Source organism: Panthera pardus, unplaced genomic scaffold, assembly GCF_024362965.1.
Source record: "Panthera pardus isolate Hobbes unplaced genomic scaffold, ASM2436296v1 HiC_scaffold_3, whole genome shotgun sequence".
Lineage (NCBI taxonomy): Eukaryota > Metazoa > Chordata > Mammalia > Carnivora > Felidae > Panthera > Panthera pardus.
Window position 1 is genome coordinate 12,220,749 of NW_026526876.1, and position 12,857 is coordinate 12,233,605.

Here is a 12,857-nt window from a genome sequence, read left to right on the forward strand (position 1 = left end):
GGACGGGGAGAGGGTCTGCTCCTTTATGCCGGAGGCCGAAAGCTCCTTGAAGACAGATCTTGGTCTCTTCTCCTTCTCCCTCTATTTCCCTCTACGGTAGCCACCATGTGATTGTCCTTCCTCCGCTCGAACACTCCTGCCGATGGGAGACTCACTACCTATCAAAGCAACATATCTCCCTTGTGGATCGGGAGAACAGAAGGGACGGTTGGTTGAATGCCGCCACGGTCCGCCGTCTGGGCACTCATCGGCTCGGCGATTTCCCACAATAAACCTTCCGGTGGGGAAACACTAGTCCCATTTTACAGATGAAGGAACCGAGGCTCAGGGAGAGCTCTCCAGATCACAAGGCTGAACAGACAACAGAGTTGGGACATTCGCACCTGGACTGTGGGAGCTGAGTAAGAAACACCTTCCTCGTGTTGAAATGATGCTTGCCGCCCTAGGACTCTGACCCAAGGAGTCAGCTGGTTGTTGGGCAAAGAGCACACCGAGCGGGGCGCCCGGCCGGCTCAGTCAGTACACGTGTGACTCTCGACCTTGGGGACACGGGTTCAAGCCCCATTTTGGGCGTAGAGTTTACTTGAAAAAATAAAGTAAAAGGGCGCTGGGTGGCTCACGGTCAGCTGAGTGCCCGACTCCTGACCTTGCCTCAGGTCATGATCCCAGGGTCACGGAATCAAGCCCCACATCGGGCTCTGCGCTGAGCTCGGAGCCTGCTTGGGATTCTCTCTCTCTCTGCCCCTCCCCCATTCACACTCAAGCTCTCTTAAAAAAAACGAAAAGGAGGAAACCGTGCGAGGCACAGAGAGGGCCCGTGACTCACCTGGGGTCACACGGCAAGGTGCTGGCAGAGCTGGGACTAGAATAAAGGGCCCTGCCTCCTGGACCAGACTGGTTCTGCCGTTCCTTGCATCGTCCCCAAGTCAAGGCAGGTCAGAAAGAGGGTGCCACGCGGGGCTCGGCTAGGCTCGCAGCGGGGAGGCCCTTTCCGTAGCCAGGCCAGCTTACAAAAGCAGCCACGACGCCCCCCCCGCCCCCCACCCTGCTCTGGGAAGACAGCGCCTGAGACTCCAGCAGAGAGGCAGAACGAAGCCGGGCGGGGGGGGGGGGGGGGGCGGGGGCAGAGGAGCCGACGCACCTGCCGGGGGATGAAGGAGCTGGAGAAGGTGACCGCCGACCAGAAGAAGACACCGCAGCTGAGGATCACTTTCCTGTTGAAGCGGTCACCCAGGTAGCCGAAGATGGGGGCGGCCACCATGAAACTGCAGATGAACACTGCGGGGAGAGGAGGCCGTGACACGGGGCCAGGCCCCCACCGCCCGCCAGAGGCGACCCCACGACCCGCCCGCCTCCCCGCGGGCCCAGCTTGTCCAGCGGGTGACCCTCGGGGGACCTGAGCGACAGAGGATTCACTGAGCGGTTGACGTGGCAGGAGCCACGTCAGGAGCTCACCACCTGGGGCCTTGTGGGTCCGTGCAAGGCCACCTCCTCGCAAAAGAGGGGAGGCAAGACTCGCCCGAGGCCCCACCGGCGGCAAAAGCCCCGCGGGGACCTGATCCCCTGTGTGTCCGGCCCCGGAGCCAGTGTCCTCATACCTCGTCACGCTGCCGTCCTTCTTATACTTGGGAGAGAGGTTCAGAGAGGGGAAGGGACCCACCCAAGGTCACACAGCAAACCGGGACGGAACTGGGCCTGGAACCCCAGTCTTCCACCTGCCAGGTCATGCAGTCACACTCACTCCTCACTCCCCACAGGCTGGAGAGGCTTTCCTGGCGTCTGGAAACACTGTCATTCGCTCACTCTTTCACTCATTCAACGAAACAGGCAAAAATTCCTGCCTTCCTGGGCAGGAGAAAGAAACCACAAAATGAAAAATAGAGTACATGAGGTGGTGGCAAATGCTAAGGAGGGGAAAAGGGCAGAGACGGGAGACAGGAAACGTGTGCGACACAGAGAAAGAAGGGCCAGAGAGGTGACATTTCAGTGAAGACCTGGAGGAGGGAAGGAAAACAATCATGCAAATACTGGGGCAAGTGCAAAGGCCCTGAGGCAGGAGTATGCTTAGCACATGCGAAGAATAGCATAGAGGCCAGAATGGCTGGAGCAGAAGGAAGGAGGGAGGAAGGCCTGACGAGCCAGGGCCTGTGGCCCACCGTGGGGACTGTGGCTTCTACGGCTGAGAAAGGGCACAGAGCAGGGAGTGATCTGACCTGGTTTTGTTCTAGAACGAGACAGAAGACTCCATGGGGAGTGATGGGAGGGGCCTTGGGGCCCCAGGTGGGACCTAGAGGCCCAGCAAGGCAGGGCAGGCCCTAGGGGTCAGGGAGCAAGGAGCTCCCCCAGGCCTCCCCCTGCAAGGCGGTCCCACAGCTGACGGACAGATGGCCAGACAAAGGCCGAGGGTGGGCAGACGAGGTGGCCAGTTGGCCGGGCTCTGACCGCCGGGCTGAGTGTGCACACGGGCTGGGCTTCTCCCTCAGACAGAGGCGGGGAGGGGAGGGGAGGAAGGATGGACTTGGTGAAGGAGGGGAGAGGGCCGGGCCGGAGGAGAGTGACTGTCTCCCTCTTGTCCTAGTGAGCAGGACGGGGTGTGGCCGCAGGGGAAACTGGGCCGCGGGCAGCATCAGCACAGAGAGGCGGGACCCGGGCCCAAAGTGAGCTCTGATCCTTCCCAGCTGGGTGACGTTGAACAGGTCACCACCTCTCTGTTCTCAGTTCACTGGTGTCCTGATAAACGTCCAGCGACGGACTCCAATAAAGGGGGGATGGGGGCGGGGGGAGGGATGTGGTGTTTGCCAACTGTTGCCAACTGTCGAGGGGTGAACACGCCCGCCGTGGCTGCCCGTGGCTGCCCGTGGCTGTGGTGTGATGTCACTGACCAGCGTCATAGGAGGTGGGTCTCGGGAGCGCCGCGAAGGCAGATCGATTGCGTAAATAACCTCAGGGACACAGATACTGGTAGAATGCAAGGACGTGACTAGGGAAGGATGCGTTCTGAGTATTTACTACCTTTGTGTTTCACACAAGATGTTTAACCACAAGTGTACATAATTCAGTTGTCGCTAAGGGTCGAGTTCAGCTACCTGCTTGCACGACGCCTGAGAATTAACACACGCCTCTTGCGGGCTGGTCGAGGCCGCCACCCCGCCAGCTTCCTCATCCGCCAAATGAAGATAAAAATAGCAAGGCCCCGGTGCCGAGCGCAGCAGCGTGAGATAAAGCTCAAGGTGCTCTGCCACGCCCCGCCCGGAGCACGGCCTCGGTCAACACCGGGTCCTTGTTTAGATTCATCCACACAGAAATTACTTCCTCATATCTAGAAAAAGAACTTGTCCTGCTGGGCCTGCCTCACAGGACCTGCCTGAGATCAGACCAGGATGCGGGCAGAAAAGCAATGTTGATCCTTCAGGACTCACGCACATTAGGGGGAGGAGGGAGGACTGTGCCCTCTGTGCCTGTCTGCGCCAAGCGGGGAGAGGGCACAAAGAACCAGAGGAAGAGTGACCCCTGTCCGGCCGGGGGGCAGAGCCTATCCGTGGGCTGCCCAGCTCGAAGGGGCTAGGATGCCAGGAAAGCCACCAAGAGGGCCAACTCCTGCCAGGATGGTGAAGAGAGGCCTCACAGAGGCAGCGATGTCAGAGCTGGGCATTGAAGGGTGCACGGGAGTTTGCCAGCGATGATGATGCTTAAAACCAAGAATACATACTAAAATATAAATCACAAATCTTATAAGCAATACCGTGCAACGGTTAGGGAGGCACGATGCTCACGGCTAACGAGAACCTTGGTTGTCGCTCACGGAACACTTGTAGACAGGCCCGAGTGCGCCCTGGACGTAAGCACAGGCTTCTCACTTGCCCCTCACGACTACCTTCATCCCACAGAAAGGTGCCAGAGGCCGAAAGGAGTTTGTCAAACGCCAGGGTCTAAGCCACACTAGGACCACGGCATGTCTGTCCTCCTGCAGGGGTGGACGGGGCCCGGGGGGAGAGCCAGGCCGCCGTCCCCACCACCCGGCCTGCGGCAGAGCAGGAGGGCGGCCCCGACTTCGTGACCCTGGCTCCCTGCCAGCCATCTGAGTGGACCGAGTCACAGGGGACTCCGGTGGGAGCAGGTCCCCACCCTCACCGCTGGGTCCCAAGCACCCACCCGTCCCCACCATGTCGTCCCGTGTTGGAGCTGGGCCACCGACAGCTGGAGGAACCTGCCCAAAACTACACAGTGACCCTCCTGCCCCCAGACGCCCTGCACCCTCAGCACTGTCCCCTTGGGGACAAGGGCGTCCAGGGTCACGAGGGAGAGCAGCCCTCCCCTCTGCTACGGACAGACAGGTAAGAGGACGCTCCCAGGCCCTCGGGTGCATCACAGGCCAGCAGAGGGGCCTCAATGCAATCAGGGCAGGGACAAGAGGAAAAATGCTCCTGGCAGAAGAAACAGCAGTGGCAAAGGCCTGGAACCTTGTCCCGGCAGGGCTAGAAACTTCCACTGCCCCCCACCCCGGGCCTGCAGCCTTTGCTGGAAGAGAGCTTTCTGGGCAGCCTGGCTGCCCCACCCAGACCTCGGTGGGGGTGGCCTTCCCAGCAGCTCCCGCACAAGGACATCCTGCAGTCAGGGCATGGGGAAGCCCTGTCTTGGCTCATGTGTGCTGAGCCCACAGGACGGGGACAATGGGGCTGCAGGCGGGAGAGGGGGGGCGGCGGGGTTGGTGAGCCAGCCCACAGGATGGGGACAATGGGGCCCGCGGACAAGGGGGGGGGAGGGGGGCAGCATGGGAGGAGCCACCTTGCAGAACGACCTCATGTGGTGTCCCCGCCCCACAGGGATGCCCGGGGGGCCTTCTCCTCTGGGGTCCTCAGAGGGCCCAGCCCCCAGAAGTCCAGAACCACCCCACTGAGGACACTGTGACCGTCTGATCCCACCCGGGGGCTGCTCCCAGGGTGCATGTGGCCCTGTCCGATCCCAGAAGCTGGTCCTGGGGCAGGGGCAGGTGAGGCCTGAACTGGGGGAGCCCTGGACGCCCCGTTGGTGCCCTCGGAGCTCACGTCCAGCCCCCACCTCAGCCTGGGCTGAACCCAGGGCTATTTTTGCAGAGTCCAGATCCGGCCGACCTGTCATTCGGAGAGATGTGCCACCCTGCACCTCCCGTGGGCGGGGAGGGCGTCGGGCCGGCTCTGCCCACAGGGTGTGGACGGGACGCCCCGGCAGCCAGGCCACGGGGAGGCCCCATCGCTGCCTGTAGGGCCACCAAGCTCGGGCTTCCTGTAGGGAGAAGGGGGCCGCTCCTCCCTCCCACTGCTCAGGATACAAGCCCTGGGACGGCCCCTCGGGCCTCAGGGAGACCGGTCCTAGGCCCCCCTCAGGCACGGGGGTGCTGGGGGAACCGCCACGGGGGCTGCCTGACTACGAAGCAGGCCACTGCAGAAGTGGGGAGGAGAGCAAGGCCAGGAGGACACTCTGCCCGAAGCAGGGCCGCCGTCTGGTTTCAGTCTGAGCTGGCTCTTCCTCTGTCCTGGCACGTCCTGGCACGTCCTCGTGACCCCACCAACCCCAGCCCTGAGCTGCCTTCCAGCGCCCTCCCCCACCACCCGCCCCAGAGAGAGCATCCCCATGCAGACGTCTAACGGGGCCATGCCTGCCCCAAAGCCTCCTCTGGCTCCCTACTGCCCCAAGACCAAAGCCAGAGGCCCTTCACGATGTGCCCCTGTCCCCCGCCCAGCCTCCTTCCTTCTGGGGGGAGGGGGGCGAACACGAGTCCCCAGAGCCTCCAATCGGCTCCCCTTCCGCAGACCCAGCTTCTGATCTGCTTACTCTCTCTTCGACTGGGTCTACACTGCTGACGTCCAGGGCTCACGGTTTTCACTTCCAGAATAGCGAATTCAGCTTTTCAGTCCCTGTTCTTTTCCAATAAGGTGCTATCCCTGTCTTACAAATTCTACTCTTTCTTTGGAACCGTGGAAACGAAGCACATAGGACGTTAAAGTCTGTTACGGCAAACCTACTGCCTGAAATTCCTCGGGAATCGGGTCGCCTGCTTTCTGGGATCCGTTGCCCCCTCCCACAAAGGCTTCCTCCTCGTGGGCTCTGCTCACGCTCAGTCTGCCTTCAGTGGGCACTGTCACCTGTGCCCCACACGGGCCCTGGGGCACAAAGGCTCCCGTCAGGAGCCGCATCTGCGGAGGGGGCCGCAAAGCCCGGGCCGCACGGAGCAGGCTCTCGGCACACAGCCAGAGCCGGGACGGAGATCTCACAGGCAGAAAAACCGCCCACGGGCCTGCGGGCACAGCCAGAAGTCAGGGGGCTTGCCCTGGGCTCGGGGTGGAAATCCCGTCACCCCCACGATGCTGGACCCCAAGCCTGCACGGGGCCGACCCTGCAAGAAACCCCCGGAGCCCGGACGCTGGGCCGGAGTGGGCGGTCGATCCCTGGATGAATCTGGGTGACAGCTTCCTGCAGCCTCGTCGCGCTAGTCTCTTTACTCTTTATGTATATTTAAAATGTTTCATCATAAAAATGTTTACACTAAAAATACCGTAACAAGCTTCTGTGACAGATACTGGTCCCCAGGCGCCCTGCACCACTTGGCTTTAATACCAGCTTCCTCTCCTGCTCCCTGGTTTAATTCCCTGCTTCTGGCACCTGGGAATCCCCCTGCCAGTCTTAGCTTTCAAGCTCAGCTATGTAATTTAAGTGTTTTCTTGGCATATTTTACGCAGCGTGGAGTGGGGGGGGAGGGTTTCTCACATCTGCTCAATCTGACACACTGACTGTGAGCCCTATGCCCTGAACAAACTCTAACACATCCTTCAAAGCCCCACTCAAATGTCCCCTCCTCAGGGGAGTCTGATCCACCTGCCACCAGGCAGAGCTAGGTGTGCCCTCGCTGCTGTCCCCCCAGGCTCCCACGCACCCTGCTCCCCCCCTGCCCCGTCATGCCTAGGTGGTGACTAGATAGGTTTTCTGTCCCCAGTGATGGGGGGAATCTACTGGAATGCAGGGACAGAGGCTATGGCAGAGCCCAGCAGGAGCTGCCTCTCTGGGTGTAGGCTGTGGAGACCCGGGCCCCGAGACACTGGGACCAGGGCTGGAGCTCTTCCGCGGGCTTTCCCAGAAGCTTCTGCAGGGGCTCGGGGGCCTGCTCGGGGCTGTCGAAGGCAGGCTCTTCCCAAGCCAGGGCTCACGGTCTGGACCCAAGGGGAAACGGCAGAGGCAGGCCCAGGCCTGACTCTCAGCCGCACCCCCTGCCCTGTCTCCGGGCCCAGCAGCCCCTGGTGCCCACGAACGAGCAGACAGCCCGGCTCTCAGCCCTGGCCCTTTGATCTGGGCAAACACCAGCACCTGGCTGGCGCCCTCCACCTGGCTCCGACCTTATCAGGGGCTTGGGGAAGAGACAGGTGCCTGGGGCCCAGGCCAATTAGGTGATTTTCCTGGTCGCCCACTGAGTCACATCCTGGTCTAGCTGGCCTGGCTCCTTGGCTCAGGTGGCCGAGGGGTGAGGACACTCAGGGAGCCAGCCCGGCAACGCCAGGGGCAGGTGGTAGGGTGGAGGCCACGGGGTAAGGGTCCCTGAGAGACCACGGCCCAGGGGCGCCCACGCTGAGAGCACAGAGATGCCAGACGCTGAGACACGCGGCCAGGCCTCCCCTCCCCAGGTGGAGACGGCGGCACGCGTGGAGCCCCAATCCTGGGCCCGCCGGCCTCCCCGCACGCGACCCCCTGTGAGTCACCCGCAGAGCTGACCTCTGTCCCTTCATCTGGGAAGTGCAGCTGCCCTGGGAGGTTGCGGGGGCAGAACCGACCATGCTGGTGGCGGGGGGGGGGGGGGGGGGGGCGGGGGGAGGGGTGGTGTCCACCTCCAGCCAGGTTGCCAGGGTCAGTGGGGGCCACCGTGACTTCTCTGTCCACTAGGAAGGCGGCCAGGGACACCTTGCAATAGGGACAGCACTGCTTGGGGTGGCTGGAGGCCGGGGCGGACCCTGGACACCCCATCAGTCAGCAAGGCTGAGGCCCAGAGGGGACGGGACCGGGGCCACAGAGGGAGGGGGCTGGAGAGCTGGGCTCTCTCCTGCCCTCTCCCCACTCCCCACATCTGGCTGAAACTCTCTTCTAGGCTGTGAGTGGCGGTCACTGTGGGCTCAGAGCCCAGGAGCCTGGGGGGGTGGTGGGGGAGGGCCAGAGGACAGGTTTGGGCTCCTGTGCTGGGTGAGGGATGTGGGCAGAGGCAGGGGCCGGCCCCCCTCAGGGTTCTGGGTCACACAGCCTTGCCCCTGTCCCAGCTTCCTCAGCTGTCTGTTGGGGCTGCGCCCTGGAGCAATCACCTCGTCTGTCTGAGCCCCAAAACCACCCTGGGAAAGGATCACAGGCCGCAGGGCCTGGCTGAGTGGCTCATGGAGGCTGGCACAGCACATTCTGGAATGCCACCTAGGCAGGTCAGGCAGGTTCCGGGACATAGCGAGCTCGCTCCGCTCCTCCCTCCCAGGAGAGCCCAGGCAGGGGAAGGGGTTCCCAGGCTGGAATGCAGACCACGGACTTCCTCCCACACATCTGACCGGGCCTCACAACCACACACCCTCCAGGGCCAGAAGGAATCAGAGCCAAGGAACCGGGCCCTCGGCCACACAGCAAGCATGGGGCCAGGTAGTGGGTCGGCAGGGACAATGGAGACACAGGCCCCCCTGCCCCAGCCCAGGGGGCTCTGGCCCTGCCCCTCCCCACCCCCACCAGGGAGAAAGCTTCAGGCCCAGGACTAGCCCAGGACCCAGGCACTCAGGCGCTTTCCCAGAGTTTGGAAATGGTTCCTGGACTGGCCGTGGGGATTTCCTGCTTTGACATCTCAGAGACTGTTCCCAGGCTGATGGCGACGGAGGAAATGGGGGCGCATGCCATGGAAACAGGGTCACCAAAGGCTCTGCCGCTGTCCTGCCTGGAACCTAAGGAACTCCCTTCACCAGCCTCAGGGCAGACCCTGGGCCCCTGGGTCCTGATGAGGCCCCAGGACCAAAAGAAGGGTCCCCTCTAAGGACTCGGGCCTGTGGCCCCCCCGGGCGCCGCTGGTCTGTTTGCAGGGAGAGCAGCAGAGGCTGGGGAAGCCGGTCCTCTTGAGTGCCAAGAGTGAGGTCTGGACACAAAGCACACGTCCCTTCCAGCGAGTCAGGACCAGGGAGGAGACCCCCAGGGAGACCCAGCAGGTGTGGCGGGGGCCTGGCAGGGGCGTGGGCCTCACCTGACTGCAGCAAGCCGGCGCCTCGGTCCTTGACCCCAAACTGCTGCTGGATGTCCAGAAGGACGCCTGGGAGGGAAGACAGAGGGTGCTTATGTCTGATGCCCGGGGCCCCTGTCCCCCACCCCACCTAGGAGACCCCCAGTCTAAGCCCAGCCCGCCCAACCCAGCCCCTTCCACAGAAGGCCACCTCGCCCAGTCTGGCCAGGCCACTGGGGAATCTGCAGGCCAGGCTATGCTCACCCTGGGGGCATGGGATCCCACCCCCCACTCAGGGACCACTCAGGGCCACTGCAGGGACCTGAGGACACACAGGCGGGACTCGGGCAAACGCGTGCTCGCGCTCACTCAGTTGTCCTCGGGGTTGTAACCAGGACCCCGCTTTTCCGATGACAGAGCTGAGACACAGAGGGAAGCAGGTAGGGCTTCTTGGGGGGAAGGTGATCCCTGGAGGCCACGCCTGTCCTCCTCCTGAGTCCCCACCACCTCTGCTCTCCCGTTAGGACTTTGCATGTCAAGAGGACTATAACCAGAGGCCACCAACAACCACGGACAGACAGAGCCACAGCTGCGTGGGGGCCGGCAACCTCCTGGAGCCTCCTCACCTCTCACGGCGCCCAGCCCCCCACCCCGCAGGCCCCGGGGGCCCCCACCTCTGCTTATCTCCGAGGACAGCAGGGGGCTGGGCCACAGGCAGGAACCCCCCCCACCCCCCCCCCCAGTCATGACACATCTGCACCGAGAAGGGCTAGGGAGCCAGGAGGAGGAGACAGGGCAGGCTGCCCCCACAGCCCCCCACGCAGGGCATGGAGGAAGGGACCTGCCCTCAGGGGTCTCCCAGAGCTCATCAGGATATGGTGATGGCGCACGTCACTGAGCAGGAACTGGGCAGACAAGGGAGCTGAGCACGAGAGGTTAAGCCTGCGCCCCAGGTCGTACAGCGGCAAGGTGGCCAAAGCGGCCCCCGGGGCCCCGGAGGAGGGTCCCGCCTGGAGACTGCCCCCCGAGGCCCAGGGCCGGGATGCTGAGCCCTCTTCCGGGATGCAGCCTGACACGGAGGGACGCTGGCCTCCTCCTCATGAGTGCCGAGTGGATTCACCCTAATTACCCATAATGAAGAGGCTGTGCGAGGCCCAGTTAATGACTTAATAACTAAGGCGGGCTGTGGTCGTGCCCTGAACGCGGAAGCCAGGGGCCTGTCCCTGTGGACGGAGGGGCCACCAAGTGGGGCCTCCGCGGGTGGCACGGCTGGGCCCAACCTTAGGGCACCACTTACACTCACCTCCCAGCCCCGCAGCCCATTCGCCCCGCTTCTGAGCCAGGGCCGCCCTGCCCCTCTCTCTCCCCCACAGTCAGCACCTCCCGTGGCTCCCCAGTGCCTCAGACGCACACTGGCCTCCACCAGGCCACAGGGCTGCAGGCTCAGCCCCTCCAACCCCGCCCCTTCTCAGAACACCCCCGCCCCATGCTCTGGACCCCGACCGCCCACAGGTCCTCTACCCTGCTGGCTGTGCTGATTCCTGCCGCTCCTTCAACACTAGTTCAGGTGCCTCTTCTTCTGGGAAGTCTTCCTTGGCTTCTCCCCCTCCTGTCACCCTCAATAAGGCAGGTGCCCCCACACTCCCCTGGCACACTAGGATCAGTGACTTCTGAAGACACGTAGGGACGTGGGTAGGAGCTCGCTGGGCCCACGGTGGCTAAGAGCCACGAATTACTGCTTCCTGCTAAGTTCTAGGTACCCAGTGAGGCTCTGCAGATGCGATTTCTACCCCTGCTGCTTCGTCGCATTTTTCACCCCATTTTACATATGAGAAAACGGAGGCCCTGAGAAGTGAAGTAACTTGTCCTATGGCAGGCAAGGGCCCCAGGGAGATCTGAAACAGGCTCTGTTGCCAAAAACCAAAAATGTTTTCTTCTGCCGTGCCGCCTCTGCACGCACTTGGCTCTTGCGGGCCCCCAGCCCAGGCCCCGGCACGCAGCCAGCCCCCAGCGGCTGTTTGTGGACAGAGACGCCCCATCCCCACTGCAGTGAGAGCCCCCTCAGGGCAGGGTCGTGGCGGGGCATCTCCGGAACCCAGAACAGACGCCGTCACATGTTAGGTGATGGACAGGTGCAGGTGGGAGGTGGCAGGAGGGCGAGACGCCCCTGGGTCACCGCGCAGCGGGTGCCCGTCCACAGCCAAGAGGAGGGCACGTCCGGGGAGGAAGGCCGTATCAGCGTGGTCCTCATGAGGCCAGCAGGGGTCCGCAGCGCGGAGAAAACACCCTTGCGTCCCCCGCCCCGCCCCAGGCATCTCCTAGCCTCCAGACTGGACACGCTCGACCCCCTCCAGCACTTCAAGCCCCAGTGTTTGCCTCTGCCTCCAGGAAGCCCCCCTGACCTCCTCCGATACGCAGAGCTCCTGGTAAGAGGGAAGAGCATTTTTGCACATCCAGATGGATGTCCTGGGAACTCCTGGGCAGGCCAGACCCCAAGGGCCTTAGGGGCCCTCACCCCAGCACCCTGGAGCCAGGCCTTGGGTTCACCGCCTGAGCTCCAGACAGAACCTTCCCGGGGCCTGGGGGCAGGGCCTCACTGCAGCCTGGTAGGGGCTGTGGCCACAGGCGGGTGAGAGCCGCTGGCCGCTGGCTCGGGAAGCATGTGTCACAGCAGCTCGCCAGCCGCCTGGATGTTCCTCTAGGCTCCCGCCTGGCCTGGGCCCACGAGCCCCTCCCTTCTTCCCACCACGACCTTATTTTTAGCCTCTTTCCTGGAGGCTGAGGTTTGGTGGGTCACAGGACGGGCCTCCTGCCCGGGAGCCGCCTCCCACAGCTGAGGCCAGGCCCCTCCACCAGCCCGGGGCACGCAAGGTGGGGCTCCACACGCAGCCCCCAGCCGCCCACGGCCACAGCTGAGTCGAGCCTCTCCGGACCCACAGCCAGGACCACCCTCTGCCCACGGGGGTCCCCCTCCCCGGAGCAGCCCGAACATTCTGTCCCACCAACCCCCAGTTACACCTCTCTCTCTAACTCAAGCCCCCAGGGTCTCGCCTCTTGTCCCAGGCCAGCTGTCCCTCCTGCTGCCCCGGGAGCCGGCCCTGGGGCACGCCGGCTTGGGCCTCACTTCTGTCTGCTGCGCGTCAGCTCACAGACACGCGCCCCTCTCCGGCCCCTCTGCCAGCCCCTCAGATTCTCTCCCCACTCAGGCTTCCAGCCACCCAGACTCCCATCCATGGCTCTGCCGCGTCCTCCCCGGTCCCCAAGCCGCAGCATGGCACTCCCCAGGCCAGACGGCCCTCGCCTTCCTCGGCCCCCGAGTGGGGGCTCCAGAGAGTCTCCTTCACCCCCCGGCCCCCTCCTGGGGCCCCAGCACCCCTCCTGCAGCCTGCCTCACGGGCACTTAACCATCTTCTCCTAAGTCCTGGGCGGTGGCTCCGGAGAGCACAGCCCGTCTCTGGACTCAAGGAACTGGTGCCACGGCCCAGAGGCTATCAACTCTGGCCGGAAGTCAGAGTCGGCCAGGCCCCTGGGTCAGTTACACCACCGGCGACAATGTGGGGACTGACATGCGTTCAGGGCTTGCCGCTTGCCCGACACGGTTCGCACGGTGCCACCCGGATTAGTTCACTGAGTAGGACTGCAGTCATGCTTTGTGGAT

At 63.4% G+C, this 12,857-nt stretch overlaps 1 protein-coding gene across 4 annotated transcripts in view; it reads right to left on the minus strand.

Annotated features, from left to right (window-relative positions):
- Window positions 1-12,857, minus strand: part of SPNS2 (SPNS lysolipid transporter 2, sphingosine-1-phosphate) — a 29,541-nt gene that overhangs the window by 8,439 nt on the left and 8,245 nt on the right. For 3 of the 4 annotated variants that reach the window (XR_008418871.1, XR_008418869.1, XM_053893298.1), the window contains exons 2-3: window positions 9,224-9,289; window positions 1,142-1,278 (exon numbers count right to left, since the gene is read on the minus strand). Coding sequence is in view for 1 of the 4 variants with exons in the window: in XM_053893298.1 (XP_053749273.1) it covers window positions 1,142-1,278; window positions 9,224-9,289 (203 nt within the window). In the remaining 3 variants the exon portion in view is untranslated. The remainder of the gene's footprint in view (window positions 1-1,141; window positions 1,279-9,223; window positions 9,290-12,857) is intronic. The other variant, XR_008418870.1, reaches the window with a different exon arrangement.